This window comes from Triturus cristatus, chromosome 9 (genome assembly GCF_964204655.1).
Source record: "Triturus cristatus chromosome 9, aTriCri1.1, whole genome shotgun sequence".
NCBI lineage: Eukaryota > Metazoa > Chordata > Amphibia > Caudata > Salamandridae > Triturus > Triturus cristatus.
In genome coordinates, this window is record NC_140592.1 from 662213088 (window position 1) to 662235400 (window position 22313).

At 45.3% G+C, this 22313-nt stretch overlaps 1 protein-coding gene across 14 annotated transcripts in view; it reads left to right on the top strand.

The window, feature by feature from the left end:
* The window catches only part of RELB (RELB proto-oncogene, NF-kB subunit), a 621320-nt gene that overhangs the window by 472835 nt on the left and 126172 nt on the right, over window positions 1-22313 (top strand). For all 14 annotated transcript variants that reach the window (XM_085625727.1, XM_085625725.1, XM_085625732.1 and 11 more), the window contains one exon: window positions 2577-2645. In XM_085625727.1, coding sequence (XP_085481853.1) covers window positions 2577-2645 — 69 coding nt within the window. The remainder of the gene's footprint in view (window positions 1-2576; window positions 2646-22313) is intronic.

Below are 22313 nucleotides of genomic sequence, written 5' to 3' on the forward strand. Positions count from 1 at the left end.
TAGCGGTCAACATGTTTCTGCCGTCTTGGCCCAAGAGGGTCCAGGGCATTCATCAGGACCTAAATATGTAAATGGGGGCTCCGTTCTTACCAAAAGTGGCAAGAGTGTACCACTGTGTGGGCGTGATCACTGTCACACTCCACAATTGGATGGCTCCTAGATTCAAGCCCTAAAAACCAAAGCTACTGGCCCCATGGGAGGAGGGGAGGGGAAACCCCTGTTTGTCAGAACTGCCTCAAGGAAAGTTTCCTGCGTGGATCCGACTGATCCACGCAGGAAACTTTCCTTAAAATGGAAACGAATCTGAGCACGTATGCCTGTTGTGGCCGGCACTGCAGTAAAGGACCGACCGCATACCAATGAACCATCATGGCCTGCCTCCGAGAGGAGCAGCCTGGCCCGAACCTCTGTCTTCATAGGGGGAACAAGAACCCTGGGCGTGTTTTGGCTTTCTTTGACCTCACCAATGAAGATAGCTTGAGTTCTCAAAGCATAGCGAGCTACGGTGCCCACTTCCTGGCACATGGCCCAGGCTGGCTCACTGAGAGGGAGAGAATGCTGGAATTATATTGAATCACTGGTAGCTTCCATCTGTGTGTCCATCCATATCAATATTCAACCATTTGAAAACCTATCCATCATCCATCCATCCATCAATCCACTCATCCAGCCCTCCATCCACCCTTTCACTCACTCATCCATCCCTCCATTCATCCTTTCACCTTATCCATCTGTACACTCATCCATCTACGCTTCTACTCATCATCCATTCACTCATCCATCCAGCCATCTACCCTTTCACCCATCCTTCCACTTACTCCTTCATCTACCCGGTCACTCATCCTTCAACCCATTCACCTTTTCAGTCATCCATCCATCCTCCCTTTCTCTCTCATCCCCCTTTTATTTAGCCATCCATCCTTCCATCCAACCATCCATCTACTCATCCATTGACCATATCACTCATCGTTCCTTTCACTCATCCATCTATCCTTTCACTCATCCATCCACCCTTTCACTCCTTCACTCATCTATCCACCCTTCTGTCCATCCACCCTTGAGGAGGAAGACCAGGGCACTTAGCACCGGGACCCTGTCTCACACACGAAAGATCTGCGGCAGATCACCGTTCAAAGAATGATCCTATTCTGCTGTGTTTTAGGTGTTTCGGTGACTATCGTACTGGGTACATTGTATGTGTGTTCTCTGCTTTTGTTCATCCATTTCCACCTCACGACGTTTGCTTTGTTTTCTGTTAGTCTTACAATTGCATTCTCTTCGGCCTTGCGGTTTAAATTGCTGACCGTAAGAGTTTTAATCTTAACTTCTCCTCTGATACAATGTTGAGATCCTAGGCAAATCACTTCACCTCCAAATGCCAGTGGGCATTATTTCATGCAGCCACTGAAATATAAGGCGCTTAGAAGCTGCAAGATCATTTCAGAGGAGATGTAAATTGGACAAATCTGCAAATGCATCTTTCTGCTCCCGCGCCCCGGTGCAAGTTAGTGAGAAGCATAAAAGATGTCAGGGCACAATATGACCAAGAGCAAGCAGTGCGGCTGATTACCAATGAGCGGGAGTTCTTGGCAAGGCCCAAAGCCACCACAAACAGTGTAAATCAGAGGGAGCTCAGGAAGCTACTGCTCCGGGTAAAGGGTCACACGTAAAATGGCCCAGTTTCCCCTCATGTGTTCTTACTTATGGCGACCTGCGTTGCTGGATGTCTCGAGGTGAGAGTATGTACACTTGAACAACTCACCCATTTCTGAGTTAACTGCCTCTACGCGCAAGCTATGTGGTACCATGAAGACCTTTAGATTTGTTACCTCCTACCACTGCTCTTGTTCAGGTGATGAATCTAAAGAAGACACTCCAATACTTAGGGCTTAAATCACATATGTCTCTTTCGGAATATAAAAACAAGCATTGAAAATTCAATAGGTCTCGCCTTTGATTAAGTTAAAGCCATTTGCTTTGCTAATGGTATTGTATAGCAAAACAAATGGCTTTAACTTGATGAAAGCCGAGACCTATTGCATTTTTAATGTTTGTTTAGAAATAAATTCCTTCTGACTGCCAAAAAAGAAAACATTTGAAATCCATGTACCCAGGACAAGTTTATACAGCTTCGTTTTCAATTTCCTCAGATTAAACTCTTAATGCAGACTTATTTTCATTGACCTTCCACTTTATGATGATTGCAGGAGGTCCGTGAATTAAATCACTGCCCTCAGAAGCTTAACTATACATGTTATGAATAGATCATGATTCTTGCATAGTATTCCTGGGGGATGATTTTGAAGCTCATCAGATATATCCCAAACATCCAGTCGACTAGGGGGTTGGTGTAAACTATGTGTTCATATGTCAAACTAAATATTGCCCGAATATCACTTATTTAAAGGCTTATGTAGAAGTACAGTGAAAATTGCAAACAATCCAGTGTTAATATCATTGCATTTAAATGGTTTTCCATTGTCCCAAGAAGCAAGGAGGTTATTGTAGAAGATTGCCACCAAAGTCATCTACGTGCTCAGCTTTGCATATGTAATATTTATTTGTTTGTTCTGTAGATGCCTATGGAGTTAATCTGAAGAGGAAGCGAGGTTTTCCTGACGTCATTGGAGAACTTTCCAGCTCTGGTAAGCTCATCTGCTTATTCGACCTTTGCCTCTCATCTTCGGGGTGGTGTGTATGAGGGCTAGATACTTATTTGCTTTCAGTCTGAAGTATAAGCCCTCGTTGCAATAGCCCTATAGGCCTCTGATCTAAAAAATTATGTGCAGAGATTCCCAGATAGACATGGCAGCTAGAATTATTGTTATCGTCTGGAATCTTCACATGTAAGTCCTGCAAAAAGAAGTTAAATGCCTCGCATTGGGAATAACTGTACTGAATTGGATTTATCGGCCAGAATTCTGCATGAGGTGCTGATTGCCTAAGTGATTTCTAAAAAGGCAATACTCTGGTATCAGATAATTTTTCGATTTTCTTGTTCGCCCGCCTGTTGGCTCTTTTGCATGACATTCATATGCGCAGTATCTCTGGTGTATTCATTGCTTTGATTTTTCAGAATGCTCTCCAAGAATGAAGACTGGCCATCCCTCAGCCATGCAGCCCAGTACTGGGTGACAGGGAACACCATGCAATGTGATTTAGCTCTATGACACGTTCACTAGACATTACTGCCTGGTCAGCCAAGTCTGGAGGGATGGCTATTTTGCCCGTTCAGTCCCCCAGGACTTTCTGGTGTGAACTTGGTTCGCAGGCCCTCCCCTGGGGTTGGTATTTGCTGGGGTATCTATTCTAAGATATGCAATCTATAACTAACTGTCTCTTTCAGATGAACAAGTTACTTCCCTTCGGTAACGATATATCTGTAAGAGACATAGGTTAGTTATAGATTCCTTACCGCCCCACTGATCGTCACATCTCAGTGACCTGACTTCTAGGGACAGGGACTCCCTTGCAGGGCCCTAGTTGTAGCGCACCAGTGGTCAGTGTCTTGCATGGCTCTGTGCTTCTGGTGTGGAAAGTCATGGCAGAACTGACGTTAGCACGCAGGGGTGGTGTCTAAGTAGGCACCACGACGTCATCCCGGCGACCACAACGCTGACGACGGATGCCAGACTGGATCCGGACAGTTCTTTCTTAGCAGTACCTGTGCGCATCGCTAGGTGGTGTCGGTCGACTCCAAGTCTGTCATCGGCGTTGTGGTCGCCGGTATAACGTCGCAGTGCCTACTTAGACGCTGCACGCTGACGTCAGTTCTTTCTTTTTCTGCAACAGCCTAGCGCCGATCCGGAGAAAGCTACCCCTTTAGTCACTTTTTGACTAAGCTTTTATCAACTTTTGTACAAACTCACGTCCTTAACAGTAAAGGCACACATTTTTGTTTATCTAGACACCACCATCATTATGTGGTACTTACTAAAGTTATAAGATCCAAAGAGTCCATAAAGGGCACAAAAGAGTCTAATAATCCATGCAGGCCATTAGCAGTTCTGGAGTCTAATACCATATCATCAACATCCAGTAGTGCCGGAATAGGGCATCTACCCATCAGGCGCACATCATGACCCTCCCTCATAGAGTGGTTTCCAAATGATTTATATACATCATAAATTAGAAGGGAGACAGAATACAGCCTTGTCTGACCTCATGCTCAATTTTCTTTAAAAAAGAGTGCATTTGAAACCTGCTCCAAACCTCACAGGAGCTGCCAAATCGAGATAAAGAGCGTAAGACAGCAAATCAAATTGTAGTCTACTCCAAACCAGACATGATAGACCAAGTTTATCGCTAGTAAACGGGTCAAAGACCAAGCAGAGAACCATGAAGGCCAAACGTAAAGAGCCCCTCTTGGTCACTGTGTATTTAATAATGATTTGTGGAGATTCAGACACCGGTCAAGAGTACCCAACCCCGGTCTAAAACTATACTGCAGCCCTGTGATCCTGTGATAACATGGTGATCCTTGGCCCAAGTTGTCAACCTATTCACGCCAACTTACTTCAAGTACTGAAACAATTAATGAGATTGGCCTGTAACAGCGAGTGCAATTTTGTTTCCCTTTCTTGCACACCGGCAGAGTTACCAACTGCAATTCAATTTTATTTATAAGATGCAGATCTACAATGAGATCTACTTTACGAAGATTATAGATTACTATATATATATATATATATATATATATATATATATTCACTGAAAAAACCATAGGTTTCACACATGTTATAGTTAGCGGAAATTTTACTGATAAAAAACCAATGAAATTCCCCCGTTATAGTTAGTGCAGGCAACTATAACTCACGCGACCGCAATCCTCTGCTGATGCTAATACTGTATTTAGACACTTATTTGCCCATGTCTTCTTCCATAAATTTTTAGCTATACATATATTACAAATATTTTTTTTTCATAAAGACACATATGTCATCAGCAGAAGATTGCTGTTGCGTGAGTTATAGTTGCCTGCACTAACTATAACGGGGGAATTTCATTGGTTTTTTATCAGTAAAATTTCCGCTAACTATAACATGTGTGAAACCTATGGTTTTTTCAGTGAATTTGCAAGGTTTTTTAAATGCTAATTCCTAACTATAACGTGTGTGAAACCTATGGTTTTTTCAGTGAATTTGTACGGTTTTTTAAATGCTAAGTTACTTTACGCCATTCGTGGCGTGCGCGCCCACTTAACGCAGTTCGTTCCGTGCGCGCACGGTGCGCTTCGCGCACCGCGCGCCCACTTCACACAGTTAGTGCCGTGCACGCACGGTGGGCACGCGGTGCGCTATGCGCACCGCGTGCCCACGTTACGCTAGATGGGCCATGTACGCACGATGCGCTTCGCGCACCGTGCGCACATGGAGGACATATGATGCGCTTCGTTGTGAAAGGTAAAATTTTAATTTTTCTCAGGGGTGATATGCTATGCATAAATGGTGCCCTTCGGGCACCATTTGCACATGGGGTGGGGAGAGTATGGATAATTTTTTTTTTAAAATATTTTTTACCGTACCGTAAGCGTAATCTGCGAAATTATCGAAAAAATTGAAATTCCGTTTTTGCCCTTGGGGGATCGTTGGGGACTCCCTCAACATGGCTAGGTGCTTAGAAGCTGTCTAAACAGCCCCTTTACATGTTTTTGGCCTTTGTTTTTTAATCCCCACTCAGAGTGCGAGAGAGAAAATGGCGGCCGCCGCTTCCTGGTTTCGACCGATTCGAATGTTTACTAAGATCTAACAGCCAATCAGAATCGCGCTCGCGCACGTCACCGTACGCGTACGGTAAGCGCACCGTAAGCTGGCTCAGATATATATATTGATTTAAAGGCTATTTTCTCAGAATCTACTGAACAGATTTACACCAAACCTACAAAAGGCACTTCCTTGACCTGTAGACTACCTCTCTGCCAAATTTCAAGGAACTCTGTTCAGCCGTTCGGGCTGTAGCTGTGTCTAAAGGTCCTATGGAAAAATGCATGGGAAAAACGCGTTTTGGGACCCCCCTTTTATCTCAGCCCCCGCTTGACGAATCCCCCCGAGACTTTCAGGGTAGGAGCGTAGCGTAGCGCCCCATTAGTTTTGAAAATTTCGCGAGGATTCGTCGACCGGCGCCAAAGTTATTCAAAATAGAATGTTGCGGTTTTCCTATGGAAACAGGGTCCTAACTATAACTACCTACTGGCGACCGCCAGTAGGTAATATATTATATATATATATATATATATATATATATATATATATATATATATATATATATATATATATATATTCACTTAAAAAACCATAGGTTTCACACATGTTATAGTTAGCTGGACATTTCACTCGTAAAAAAACAATGAAATTCCCCCGTTATAGTTAGTGCAGGCAACTATAACTCGCGCGACCGCAATCCTCTGCTGATGACGTCAGATATTACATCACTGTATTTAGACACTTATTTACCCATGTCTTCTTCTATTAATCTTTAGCTATACATATATTACAAATATTTATTTTTCATAAAGACACATATGTCATCAGTGATGTAATATCTGACGTCATCAGCAGAGGATTGCGGTCGCGTGAGTTATAGTTGCCTGCACTAACTATAACGGGGGAATTTCATTGTTTTTTTACGAGTGAAATGTCCAGCTAGAGAGAAGACCGGATGGTCGGCTGTTTACTGAGTGCCCTCCTAATGCTTTCGTGGCACCTTGGAGATTCATTGTTAACGCGGCGGCCCGCGCCGTGGGGAGGCAGCACCATCTCTTCTTGGAATGCAGCAGAGAGGCCGTGGTTGCAATCCTTTCCAACCGCATGGCGTAAGCAGCCTTAATGAAAATAAAGACTCTCTTGGAAAATCCTGAATTCCTACTAAGGAAAGAAATATATGTTTATAATGGAAAGTGTACAGAAACCCACTTAGGGATAAAGACTGCTCGTAATTTCGGACTACCAGTCCCATGCAAATTCGGACTACCAGTCCCATGATGCCACTGACAATACTGATGCACTAAGCAGAAACCAACTGATGGTAATTAATCAATTAAACAAAGGCAGTTTTAAAAGAGGAGCGTCTCTGGCACCTACCTTGCAAGCCTATGAATAAGATGTCCTGCTACATCGAAACGCGTCAGGCAGTATAATTTACTCGGGACTACGAGGAGAGTCACGGAGAGAAGACCGGATGGTCGGCTGTTTACTGAGTGCCTTCCTAATGCTTTCGTGGCACCTTGGAGAGAGAGAGAGAGAGAGAGAGAGAGAGAGAGAGAGAGAGATATATATATATATATATATATATATATATATATATATATATATATATATATATATATATATATATATATATATATATATATATATATATATATATATATATATATATATATATATATATATATATATATATATATATATATATATATATATATATATATATATATATATATATATATAGTTATTGTACAACAATGCGGGTCAAAAAAAAAGAACATGCTCTAAAGTTTGTACCAAAACACAATCTGAATTCTGGCGCCATGCACCTGTAATAATATTTAATGGCAGAATGTTCAATCGAAACAGCAGAAAATACTGTTGGATATCTTTCTCCAGGTTCCACTTTAGCAAGATATGATCATGCCCACTGGGACGCCATGGAGAAGCTCCTCCAATACCTCCCAGAGGAGCATAGAAAAAGGGTACAAGAGATAGTTTCTGAGGACAAGCTGATATCTAAATCATCTATTCACTGTGCCCCCCTATGCAGCACACACCCCAGCCAGTGGGATACATTCCAGTGTTCGGCTATACGGACACGCCTGGCTCCGTATGTCTGGTGGTGAACATCTCTTTGGTCCACAGATGGACTAAATGTTAGTGAAGGTCAAAAATGATATGGAAACAGCCAAAGTGATGGGGTGCTTCAAACATCCACTCCCTGTGGCATCTTTCACCGCACCCCTTACCATGGAGGCTCAAAGACCACCTCTGAAGCCTCCAAATCCTATCAGTGCACCTAAGGCCCGCAAGTCTCCTCCAGGGGTTATTTTAGAGGGTTTGATGGGGGCAACTATTCTAAAGGCAAGGGTAGCTCCCCAAAAGGAGCTACACCCACCACCAAACCCTGATTTGCCCCGTCTTCCCCCTGACCACACAACACTGGTCGGGGGTGCTTGCAAAGCTTCTTTCCCACATGGCAAACCGCCACCTTAGACCAGTGGGTGTTGGATATTATCCAACATGGTTATTGTCTGGAGCCCACTCACATGCCTGCCACCATTCCAACACAGACTTTCACCAGAATACCAAATGCTACTCAAGGAGTAGGTCAAAGCTCTCCTCCCTAAAGGGACTATAGAACCCATCCCCCGCCATCAGCAAGGTACAGAAGTGTACTCACTATGCTTACACATACCCAAAGAAGATGATTCCATCATGCCCATTCTGCACCTCAGGCCCCTAAACGAATACATCCTGTCAAGAGCATTTCCAAATGGTTACCCTTTAGGATGTCATTCCGTTTCTCCAGTAAGGCGTCTTCATGGCCCTACACGACCTAAAAGATGCCTATTTCTACATACCAATACATTCGGCTCATCGCCTGAATTTCAGGTTTTTGGTTAGCGGAAAGCATTGCCCATCCAAAGACCCAGGGTCAGTACTGCGCCTCTGGTGTTTACCAAATGCTTTGTGGTGGTGGCTGCACACCTGTGCAGACAGGGCGTCCACGTTTTCCCATATCTGGATGACTGACTGATCAAGCAATCAATCAATCAATAATTCTTTATTCGAGTCAAAACATAAGACCATAAAAGAATAGATAAAATCAGGATAAATTGAGTTTAAAATTCCAATTAATCTTACATAAAAAACAATAACTGCTATTTCCTTTCACATATTATCAGATTATTTTAAGTAATCCTTCAAGGTACACGATCTGAAAGAGAAACAAGCATTTACAATGCAACGGTCTCGGCATTGTTAAAGTTAGAGCTATTGGCATTGCTCATGACATTATTTTTGTTTATGTTTTTGTTTTTAAAACATTTAAAAAAACTGCATTGTTATTTTCAATGTCAATAGCTTAATCACTCTCAAATGTGAGACCTATTGCATTTGCACCCACACACACAAAGCCACCCACACACACAGAGCCACCCACAGAGCCACTCACATAGAGCAACCCACACACAAATAGAGCCACCTACACACACACACGCAGTAACCCACTGACCGATTTACATTATGTGCACTTTGTGATCTGCATGGTACATGTTCTTTTCTGCAGGCACATTAACCCTATGTGCTACCTTTCCAGGAGTGAAAACTTCCACTAGACAAAACTCCGATCTCTCTCTAGGAAGAACATTAAACATCAATCATAAGTATACAGTTTTAGAAAAATACACTTAGTGATCCTCCTAGGTAATAAAGGCCACGCAAAAACAACTGAAACATTTTGCACAAGTCTGTTGTGAGAGACACTGAAAGTTCTGACCTTGTTCAGCTAGTTCAAAAACACTTCATCTGGCCACGGCCTGTCCACTTGGTGAGTGAGGGAGGGATGCAATCTATCCTGTTGATTTCAGAGGAGTGGCATCCTTACAATTCAAAAGAGTGTCTTTCAATGTCTCTGAGACAGACATCTGTGCAAGCAGAACCTGGGGTTGGATATATTGTAATGTTAACCACACAGAGGTCTGTTAGCTGCTGTCATCAGATATGTACTTAGTAGTAAGAAAATGGCAAGGGCATTCTCCATAAAACGAGAGTAGTGCAAGAGGTGAGTAAATAGCTTCTACAATCAGAGCTGAGTTATGTCTATGTGCACAAACTGCTTCTGTATACATATGTGTGTGTGTAAGACAACTGCATGTGGGTAGGGTTTCTGTGTGTCCATTTGTGCATGTTTGACTGTGCGTGCATGTCTTTATGCCTAGTTTGTTTATTTATGCGTGTTTGGATAAGGATGTGTCTATGCTCCCACCATTTTATAAAGCTACCATTCCAAGCTTCCCCATGAGTAGAGAAACCACATGGCCTGGCACCAAGGCCGGACAGGCCATTATGCCACTCTGTCATTTTCCTGGTGGGCTGCAGGCTAGGGGGCTGCCTTACAGGAGGTTGAGGGCAGTTAAAATCAAGCCACTGCACTCAGTGTGGCCTTTGTTCTAGAACTATTGGTTACGTCTTCCCATCATTCCCTCAGCTGTGGAAGGTCCCAAATTCGCACTAATCAAAAGTAGTCAAAAGTAGTTTATTTTTGTTTTATTCCATTGTAAATCCCCCACCCCTCCCCTCAAGGCGCTTTTGGAAAGCATTGGACTTGCTCACAACACAAATAGAGCCACCCACAGAGCCACCTACACACACACACACGCAGTAGCCCACTGACCTATTTACATTATGTGCACTTTGTGATCTGCATGGTACATGTTCTTTGCTGCAGGCACATTAACCCTATGTGCTACCTTTCCAGGAGTCAAAACTTCCACTAGACAAAACTCCGATCTCTCTCTAGGAAGAACATTAAACACCAGAGTCATCATGACATTTTTATTGTTGCCGAAAATTGCTGGAGGCCAGGAAGGAGGCAGCAAGCGCTTTTAAAACATTAATTTACTTGCAAACATAATGTCTCCACCCAAAGTCAGCGCCCGGTCACACTGGTTGCACTGCCCTAGAGCTGGCCCTGCTCAAGGGTCCTGTGACCTCAGTGACAGAGTCACTGTTGTTCTTGGCTGTGCTGCTTCATAGGCCTGCTAGCAAGACTAGAGGTGAACTTCAGTATGGATTGTGGTGGACAAACCTTGAAGGTTAACCCAGACGTGCCAGTGCTAGGGTCCACCTGCTGGTGCTAAGACACCAGCACTTCGAAGGTCTTGCGCAGCCTTCTAAGGTCTAGCATGGGATTGTGCTCTCTCAGGAGAGTCGTCTGGTGGACTGGTTATTAAGGCTGAACCTGCTTCCCCAGTTCCAAATTCAGCAGCTCTGGCCATAGTGCCACATTGTCTCCCCCACTGAACACCATACTTTTGAAATAACACAAAAGCATGAAGAAACTTACGTGTTCTTTGGAGTTAACACTGTTCTTTTTTTTAAACAAACCAAGACATGCATGAGACAAGGATTAAGTCTGCAGAGCCCGTTTGTGTCAGAACTTGCTGCAGTCATAGACAAAAGCCCCTGAGGTATGGTACAGAGACTGGCTGGAGGGGAAAGACATCGGACAGCTGCTGTTGCCGTTTACCGGGGAGTTGTTGAGGCCAAGCCGCTGCGACTCACACTTTCAGATTCTAACGGTACACATAATGACGCAGATCTGGGTCGGGCAAGTAATACATGCAGGGGCTGCCAAGGCGCAACAACTACAGGCGTATTCTGATATGCATAACACATATGACGGCAGATATTGACGGGCCACTGAATGCTGGTAAATACCCCAGTGGGGCCATCGGTATTAACATCGATTCTTAAAAGTATATTAAAGAATGTTATCTTTTTACCTACTGGTGAGACGGGTGAAAGTGTCTCACGTCCCAGCGCCTTACCTGGCGAGAGCCATGAACACCGCTGCCTTTCTCCGAGGTCAAGCAGAAATGCCTCGGAGAAACGCAGCACCGTTTTCGGATTCGGTGGCATGTTTTTCTTTCTCTCCTCTTGCCATTGGCTGGAATGTTTACATTCCAGAGGAGAGAAAGAAAGTAAAAAACACGCCCCCGAATCCGAAAAAGACGGGGCTTGTTTGGAGAGACAATGCTCTTCTCCAATGGCTGACCAGTATTTCAGAGGCCAGCCAATGGAGAAGAGGTAAAAAAAAGGGGCGGGTTAAAGCCCCACTCCTAACATTAAATCTCAGATCGAGACTGCGCAAGCGCATCCTTCGAGACGAGACCCAAAAATAGCTCTAAAAGCAACAGCGGAAAGACACTGGACAAGAAGCAGTACCTGGCTCATGCTCAAGGGGCGGGACAAATACATAAAGAGAAAGTGAAGCCGGCAGGTGCTGACCAAACAGAAAAAGAAGGAAATGCAAGTGATGATTTAGTCTACCAGTGGTAAGCAATGGCAGTGCTTTAAGCCCCCTGTAAGTAAAATAAAATGTCTTGCAAGCGACAGAGTATAAACCTAAAGACCTAAAAATGTCTGTTTCAACAAATAAATGAACAAATCCTGTTGCATATAAAAAAGGATGAGTGGTTACTTGATACGGAAGCCTGGCCCTGACCTCTGATTGAAAACATTAGACAAAAAAAGCAAAATAAACTGCTGGTTAATGATGTGCTATACTGGACTGTAGGAAAGAACAATAATCATTCTCTGATGTGTGGTATACACAGTGTCATCCAATATAACAACCATAAACATTCAGGCCCCTAGAGATCCTTAATTGTCTTGTGCTCCAAAATTTTCTTGAAGGTTTCTGTGTTCCCGGGCAAACCATTTAATCGCCCGTAACCAAGCAAAAACTACCTGACCTTGTGTAAATGTAATCTGGTGCTCAAGTCATGCCCTTGGGCCAAGTGTGCTTTACATGAAACTGCCAAAGAAATGGTTAAAGAAATGTAAATCTAACACGTGCCATCGTTCCTAAGTTTAATATAGTTTTTAAAATCTATATTTTAACACAAACACTGCTCGTTTCGTTCAACCAATACAGCTTTATTTTCAGATCTCTCACCCTGGCTGTGCATTTTTGTTATCAAACACCTACAATTACATTAGGAGGCACCGAAGCACGGCTATCTGGCAGGGGAGGGAGCACCAGGCAGGTGCATGTTGGTGCTATTGTTGAACCTTCATGTTAGACCCTTTAAAGGCTTAAACAACAGTTGAACAACAGCTCAGTACTTGAAATAGAAATGTGGGAAGAAAAGGCATTAGGAATTATGCGGTGATCCGGTAATTAATGCACGCGATCAGCTCACATGGCGCACTATCTAGGAGGTTTGTAACTACAGACTAATCTCCACCAATGAGGAGGTTTCTTAGTGTTAAGGCTAAGAGTACGAGGCTCTAAATACGTTCTCGGGGTTAAATTCAGATGCCGACAAAAAACGTAATCACACCTCCACTGTCTTCCTCTGACAGTTCGGCACGTCGAACCTTCTGCAATTTGTCGGGGTACCCGGAAAAAGGCAGAACATGCAGATTCCGGTGCATTTTAAACACTTACTTGCTAAGGACTCTGCTCTCCCACTAGCACTGAGACCTTCACGGACATTTGAGGCAGTTAAAGGTTCTTAACTTTTGCACAAAAGACATTTTAGGCATCATTTGCATCCTTTTAACCTGCACATGTTTGAATTGTAGTGTAGTATTTGCATTTCGCTTACTACCTCTCTGGGGTGCTGAAATACGGTTGGCAAACTACACTCTGTAGAATGTGAGTGGTTGGACGGGTATTGTTTTTTATTGTTGAGCCTATGTGGGAAGTGTTATCATGCTGTTTGGGATGACCACAGGGGCGCTGTTACTGTGTTATGGGATGCATTGCGGGATGATGTGTGGGAATGTCAGCGATAGATGCACACATTATAATTGTAACAAGCCGAGGGCACCGGAAGACACCACCGCCTTTCTCCGAGGCGAAGCAGAAATGCCTCGGAGAAACGCAGTGGCGTTTTCGGATTCGGGGGCGTGTTTGTCTGTTATCTCCTCTTGCCATTGGCTGGAGGAGATAATTAGACTTTCTGAAAAAAACACGCCCCCCGATCCGAAAAGGACGGGGCCTGATCGGAGTGACGGGACCTCTTCTCCAATGGCTGGCCAGGATTCAAGAGGCCAGCCAATGGAGAACAGGGGAGAAGAGGGGCGGGTTCAAGCCCCTCTTATCCAAGTCATTAAATCTCCGACTTCCGGTTCTGCCTTTGGCAGACCGGCGGTCCTCGACCTAAAAAGGGCCAAAATGTGTTGAGCAAAATTACTGCATGATAAAAATCACTGTTACTTACACCCACCCACCCCCTTCCTCTTTGTTATGCAAGCCCATAAAAACGTAGCTACCGAGAAGCAGACTAAGGGGTCAGACAATAATTTAAAAAAATAAAGTGCAACCCGACATTGTTTAAAATGTTGGCGCTTTAAAATGGGTACAATACAGTTTTTCCTTTTTCTTATGGAGCCCACAGAACAATACTAAATGTAGCTCAATTTGTGAGGAAAGGTTATCAGAAGGGCACAAGATCAGATCTGAGTGGTTATATGTTTTTTCTGGGTAACCCAACATCAGCGGTATCATATTCATGCAAAATCTTAATAATATTAATTTGTGTTGTGCAGTGGTGACATTTGCTAAATTTGAAGTACCCTCCCTCTATCAGCGGTGAGCTCAGGCGATAGGTAAGGACTGCCTGTTTGTCCTGATTCTTTTCCATCCGTTTGTATTCTACCCGCAATAAAAACATATTAATTAACTTTTGTTTTGAAACCTTTCTACATTCTAATGGATCTCTGTATAAGTCGGGGAACCCAATATCATTCAACACTGACTCAACATAATTAAGTCACCTAATGCTTCTGTGGTTTTCGAGTTTTAAACAATTCCTTATTATACTTTGCGTCAGGTTCACCGTATCCCCCCGCCAGATTGAGTGCCACAATAGGATCGGGGCTAATCGAATTGAGTCTGAGATGTAGAGCAAGCCCAGTTCTATGTGTAAGCTATAGTTTGGGGAAGAGGGGGGAGGGCCACTAGAGATTTTAAAAAGCTGTTTTCAATAGTTTGGAGTGAGTCTATCAATGTCATTCCCCAGATGCCTGCCCCATACGCTGCTGTGGCCATTGTCTTGGCCTGATAAATATTCTTTATAGGGAGTAATGGTCTGGTTCCTAGCTTTTTGGAAAAAGATTTTATAGCCGAAAGGCTTCTCTCCATTCCCAGCATCCTTCCCTCCACCAACTTTGACCACGTTAGGTTTCTGTCAAAGAGAATCCCCCGGTAAGGGAAGGTATCAACCACCTCTATTCTTCCGGAGTCCGCATGGAGGTACGAGGTTTTGTCTCTTTTTTCAGCCCCTGCTACAATGGCAAAAGATTTAGTTTGATTAACTTTCAAATCTATTGAATCCATGAAGAATACATACGCAGTTATAAGGCCTTGGAGGGCTAGCCTTGTTATTGCGATCAACTCCATCGTCCGCATAGGCCAATATAGGTAGCAGGTGCGAATCAAACACGGGAAAATCCCATGTAGCCCCCAAAAGGGCTGCCTTGACTCCATTTGTGTAAATAGAAAAGCGGAATGGGGCGAGGATGCAACCCTGCCTTACCCCCCTGGCGATTTTAAATAGGTGGGTGCAATCCCCATTTTTGGCATAGCGGACCGATGCCATGGCATTTGAGTATAGCTGTCTAATGAAGTTAATTATGGCTGGTTCAACCCCCATCTCCTCCATTATGTTCCATAGCTTGGCATGCACCACGCAGTCAAACGCTGCTGACAGGTCCATGAACGCCATGTAGATCGTCCCTTCGTTCGCTCTAGTATATTTATCTATTATCAGCGCTAAATTCAAGCACAGATCTACAGTACCCTTTCACTGCTGGAACCCATACTGCGCCTGGATTAAGATGTTCTTCTCCTGAGCCCACCCCTCTAGCCTAAAAAGAAGGAGTCTGCCCATGAGCTTTGCTGTGGTGTCCAACAGGGAAATTGGTCTGTAGTTCTTTGGATTTGCACTATCCCCTTTTTTGTATATTGGGACGATTACACTTGTTGATCATGAGGGGGGAGGGCCTACCTGAGCTATGCTATTAAGAACATTTGTTAGTAGGTGCACCCACAGGTCCGGGGTTTTCTGAAAGAAATCAATCGGGACCCCGTCCGGTCCTGGGGCATTTCCAGGGCTACACAGCATCAGGCCTCTTCTCACTTCGATGAGTGAGAAGAACAGTGAAACCTGTGGGTTTGGCTCTCTAGTACACGATAATGTGGCAGGGTGGATACTTTGGGCAAAGATGTTTACAAAACGGGCCACCCATGCATCTTCATCTACATTAATATCTAATGAGGGGTCTCTAGAATTTTTGAAGCAGGGTGCATTAATTATCTTCCAAAAATCTCGACTGTTACCCATATTGGCTGCAACTTCAAGTTCTGTCCAGACCTCGTCCTTGATGGCTCTTTCCCTATTTTTTCTAGCTAGGTTATAATTGGCCCGCAGTGATCTTATTTGGTCCAAGATTCTGTGTTTAATTTTCAGGGCTGCCATTAACGCCTTCCTCGCCTTTGAACGAGGAGAGTCAAACCAGCCCTTACCTCGTCCAGCATTTGGCAATTTAAAGCATGTGAGAGCCAATTTTACTTTCTCTAAAAGACCACTAAAAGAGGACACCACTGCCCCTGGATGAGGGTCGACTTCCAGGCAAATGAATATATTATCCTGTAGAGTCAAAACAATTTCTGGGACCAACTTAATTTTATCAATTTGAGCCCACTTAAGTTGAAAGCCATTTTTTATCAAACATGCCACCTGTCGACAGTACCGCAAACGCACACCGGTCACAACAGACCTTAATTGCTTAGGTTTTACCATCAACGTCACAAAATCCCACCTCCAGCCCCTCCAGATACAACCCTACCTGAGACCATTCTGTGCTTGTAAGTAGGCAAAGCCTATCCTATCCAAACCCTGCCAGGATCAAGTCCTTTGAGGCACCTCTCCCTTTGTTCCAACCAAATCAACAACTCACAGTCAGAACAGTCATGCGCCACCTTGGCATGATGGCCTCCTGCATTGCCATTGTACCTTTTGCCAGCCTTTACATGTGTCCGCTGCAAGAATTCTTAGCGTAACAGTGGTCTCTGGTGGAAGGTAATTGGGACGATCTAGTGTTGATCGACTGCCGCACTTATCGATCTCTACAGTTGGTGATGGAACCCCAACAACCTGTTGCAGAGGTGACCTTTCGTTGACTCACTTCCACAGAGTATTGTTACAAAGGATGCCTCCATTACGGGCTGGGGTTCCTACTTACAAGATCTGACTGTCCAGAGTCAGTAAGAAGTCAAGCACCAGGGCTTTCACATCAACTAACTGGGACTTCCATCCATTCACCTAGCATTTAAGGCTTTCCTACCTCATCCGATAGGCAAGGTTGTTCTTGTCCAGACAAACAATGTGACAGCCATGTATTTCCTTCAGAAACGGGGGAAACTCTCTCCACAACTGTCTCAGCTATCCAAGAGTGTTTAGCTCTCTGCCACAAAATAAATTTGCTAGCAGAGTATCTTCCGGGGATGGACAACGATTTTGCCAAACTCATTAGCAGGATGTGACAACAAGTCAACGAGAGGGAACTCCACCCACAAGTCCTCCGCTACTTTCACGTATGGGGGTTCCCACAGATAGACCTGTTTGCAACAGCATGAAACACCAAATGCCCAAACTTCACCTCCAGTTTCCCACATCCACAGTCCGCGGGAATACACTGTGGATGAACTTGTCAGGGATATTTGCCTACGGTTTTCTCCCTCCCTCCTCTTTCCTTTGTGGTTCAGAGGCTTCAGCAGACGTTCCTCACTCTTATCCTGGTAGCTCCCACGTCGGCCTGCTAACCTTGGTTAATGACTCTGCTTGAACTCTCTCTGGTTCTGCACGAGAAAATCTCCAACAAGCCGGACCAGAACCATTTAAAAAATCATGCACCTAGAAACCTCATCCTTGCGATCTGGCATTCCTCAAAGAATCACGCAGACCTACCACTACCACCCACACCTGCTATGCAACCAAGTGGAAAAGAATTCTGTTCTACTGTCACTAAAAATATGTTGATCCTTTGACAGGCACAGTACAGGACATTCCCTGTTACTTAATTTACTTGCAGGTTTCTGGTCCAGGGTTTACCTCTATACGATTACAACTGTCTGCCTACCTTCAGAATGGATAACGTATCTCTCTCTTCAGGATACCGTTCATTAAAGCTTCCATAGAGGGGGGGGGGGGGCGTGGCATGCCTGACTCGAAGATGGCCGCAGCCTGAGCGAGCTCCGGCAGCCGCCCAAAACATCCTTCATCTATTTGCTCCATCTGGGTAGTTGATGGCATGACCCGCAGTGGCAGACGTGACTTCTGAGGCGGTGCACGATTGGTGGCAGTCCGGTGTGGATATTCGGCATGGAGACGGAGTTACGCCATGATACGTAGCAGAGCTACTGCATAGGCCTACTGCGTGCATCTTGTGCTGGCGGCTGTGGAGTGGGGGCTCCCGCACTGATCCTGGGCCCCAAAACTAGTCTGTGTACGGTGGCTGGATCCCACATGGACCCGCTGTGCTGTACGTCCGAGGTGCGGCATTGACATCGGAAGGAGCGAAGTCCCGGTGAGCCCTTGCATGTGTGCCGGAGTGAGCGAGACGGCCAGTTAACGCCCATTGCATCGCTGAGATCTGAACGCGCTGTTCGCCAGCCTCGTTCTACTCGACCCCGGCCCGCGAGTGTAGCTGCTATTGGGCCCCACTAAACGCAGACTCTTACCGCGCACAATTGCATTCTGCCTCTCTGAGACCTGTGCTTCTTGCCCGGGACGTCCTTTCACAACGCTCACCCCAACACATTGTCTGGCGACCTGGTGCTGGTTCCCGTGTGGCTGTGGCTGTAGTATGAGCCCGGGGAATACCGGCACATAGGATCTTCTAGAACGTCCCAACATTATCCTTGTCGGCTACCCTGGTTGGGTAAGCTCCATCTGGGCCTGCAATTGGTGTTGACCCACCCGGGTCCAGGACACGGGCAGCCAATTTGTTTGCGCCCCGCAGAGCCTCTTATGGGTGGTCTCCCATCTTGCTCTTGCTTTGGCCCTGCCACCAAGTGGCTTATCATCAATTGGTTTTGAGTGCAGCCCTTGTAGTGTACTAACGTGCTGCGGACGCTCGCCCCATTTGATATTTGCTAACTTACCGACAGCGGCTGGGTCCTACACACCTGATTCCCAGTCTACTGGTTTCTACCTGCAACGGGGGAAATGGGTAAAGTTGACAAAACGCAATCGAAACTCCAGTTTGAACAGCGTAAATCATCCAGACACAGAGACGAGGACCACTACCCCACTATGGCGGAGAACGAGGTGGACCCTACGGCTCCTGATGGAGATATAAGGCAAATAGTGGGTGCCATGCAGCGGAGCCTGTCATCCATAGATGCCAAGATAGATTCCTTGGTTTACTGCATGGACCGTATGACCAAGAGGGCGGACAAGCATGCAGAAAGATTAGATATGGCGGCGGATCTCAGAGGCTGAAGACGCTCAGTCTGAAATGGGGGCAGCACAGAAACAAATAGAGAAACTGGTGGCTGCGATGAAAGTCAAGGCCGAAGATCTCAAAGTGCGTTCTCGGCGCAACAGCGTCCGCATACTGGGTCTGGTGGAGTCCACATCTACTGCCAACATGGAGTCTTTTGTGGAGAAGCTGCTGGTGCAGTTGTTGGGTCGTGAAACCTTCTCTGAGGTCTTTGTTGTCGAGCGGGCTCACCGCACGTTGGGTCCTAGACCACCTCCGGGTGCAGTGCCGCGACCCCTGATTGCTCATATACTGAACTATAGGGATAGGGACGCTGCATTGCACCGTGCAAGAGATTTGAAAGTGCTCAAGTCTGAAGGCTCTGAATTGTCCCTTTTCCCTGACTTTACTTCTCTCGTCCAGGAGGCACGTAAGAAATTTGGCCCGGTGAAGCGCAAATTAAGGGAACTTCAACTGGACTACGCAATGCTATACCCGGATCCGGGTTACCTTCGATGGCCAAGCTAAAGTGTATGTTGACCCTAATCAGTTCCAGCGAGACCTCAAAAAGTACAACACAGGGAAAACAACAGGTCAACTAGAGCACCGTCGGCGGAGAAGAATACTCCTACTTGGGATGTTGAAACAGAGAGCCTACCGGGGTCAGGTACACCGCCTACGTAATTGTCTCAAGTGCACCGGACTCTGCCTAAAGTATTTTTTGGACATGTATTATTCTATGCCGCCAGAGTCGTAAATGTTATGCAGTAACCACATTGTAATTTTTACTTTTTGTGCTGTCACTGCCGGGTGGTGTAGTATAATCATCCAGATCTCTAGATGGCAACATTGAGCGTGGGCGGCAGCAAGCTACCTACTAACACCGCTGGTCTGTCTGCCACTGCCTTCGTGTGTATTGCACATGGGTGTTTTCTGTAAGGGTTCAGTTCTACGAAGGATGGGTAATTCTCAGGTGGTATGGGGGTTAGTTAGGGGACTCTACAACTTATCATGTCTCTTTCTTTGGATGTGGTGTTGGGGGGGTTTCTAGGTGACACATTGGTTGCTTTGTTTGTACCAGCAGGAAAGATATATTGTGCTATGCTATGTTGCGTGTGTATTGTGCGATATGTTAGTTTGGATAAGTAGGTTTACACATGCCTCTTCCCAATCAAGAATCATGCTGACATCCGATTCCTATCCTGGAACGTTAGGGGTCTAAATGACCATAGAAAAATACGCAAAGTGGTAGCATAACTACACAGACACTATAGACGTTGCCATTCTACAGGAAACGCACCTCACCCCAGGGACTGGGCTATTATCCCAGAGACGGATGAAGGGAACATGCATTGCACCTGGCTTTACCTCACACGCTAGGGGGGGTGCTCATTTGGGTCGGTAGAAATTCAGGCATACAGATACAGGCCATGGAAATTGATGTAGATGGCAGGTATGTGGTGGCAACGTGTCGTAAAGAGCACTTTAGTGTTCTTCTGGTTGGGATTTATGGGCCCAACTATGATGCCCCCCACTTTTACCACTCCTTGCACCATAAGATAATACGGTACTCCCATATGCCCATACTTTGGGGTGGCGACTTCAATTGTATCCAGAATCCTGACATAGATAGGTCAAGGGTGGCCCCCAGACCTCCGTCCCGTGCCGCTAGAGCCATAGCCATATTGTCCAAACTGAAGAGCTGCGTAATGTCTGGTGTCAACTATTCCCTCTGACTAGGGGGTACACACACTACTCTGCGGCTCACGACATTCACACCAGGATAGACTACTGGTATGCTTCCACCACACTACTTTCCTCAATACATGACTGCTCACACATGGCACGTACCCTGTCTGCCCACTCCTCAGTGCTATTACTGATAGGGCTTACAGAGGTGAATGTTAACAGGCAAGCTTGGCGATTCCCTCAATATTCTTTATTAGATACAGTTTTTTGTACGGAGCTAGGCACAGCAATTGACGACTTCTTCCTCACTAATCTGGGCAGCGTCACGACTATTGGTTCCATATAGAAAGGTTTTAAACTCTACATAAGGGAATTACGATCTCTAAGCACACAGGGGTTCTCAAATCCATTCGCACCCAATTGCGGAAAGTGGAGATTACACTTAAGACACTAAAGGACAGGCTTCACGAAACGGGCGACCCGCTGATACATGCGCAGATCAGGACACTAATTGACGAATATAACGAATTAGCTGACACCGAAGTCAAGCATCTAGGGAAATCTGCTGTTGCCAGGACTTACTTGGAGGGTGACATACCTAGCGCTATCTTGGCTGCGACAGTTAGACCTCCTAGAGAGGATAGCTATATCACCAGCGTCTGTAATGCAAAAATGAACTGGTAGCTAGCACACCGGCTATATTGGAGGCTTTCCCTGACTCTTATACAGGACTTTACACCTCCAAGGGGGCCACTGCCTCCGAATCGGATGAGGAATATCTAGCCCACATAGCAATGACATAGTTGGAAAATAGCGATAGGGAAAGACTCATAGGCCCTTTGAGACCCACAGAAATAAAAGCTGCATTGAAAGATATGCCTAGCGAAAAAGCCCCTGGCGCGGACGGACTGACTGTAGCTTTTTAGAAGGCGTATCAAGATAAACTAATTCCCCACATGGTTAATTTGTTTGAAGAGATGGCTAAATCAGGCACCATGCCACCTTCTATGAGGGAAGCTACTATAGTTACCCTACTCAAGCCTGGGAAGCCTCCTGAGCATTGTTCTTCCTATAGACCATTATCTTTGCTAAACACACTAAAAGTTTTGCAAAGGTGCTGGAAAACAGGCTAGCCCCCCTGATAACCTCGGTTAGTGGGGCCAGAACAGGCTGGGTTTGTTCCTGGACGTTCCTTATCCAATCATTTGCGCACTCTCTTTGGGACTCATATCCACCCGAAGGTTAAGGCAGCAGTGCTGTTTATAGATATCGAGAAAGCGTTCGACTCGGTAGAATGGAGGTTTTTATATGCAGTTCTACGGAGGGTGGGAGTAGAAGACTTTTTTTGCAACCGGTGGAGGTTCTGTATGCTCAACCGATAGCCCAGGTCAGGATCAACGGGTCTTTGTCTCGACC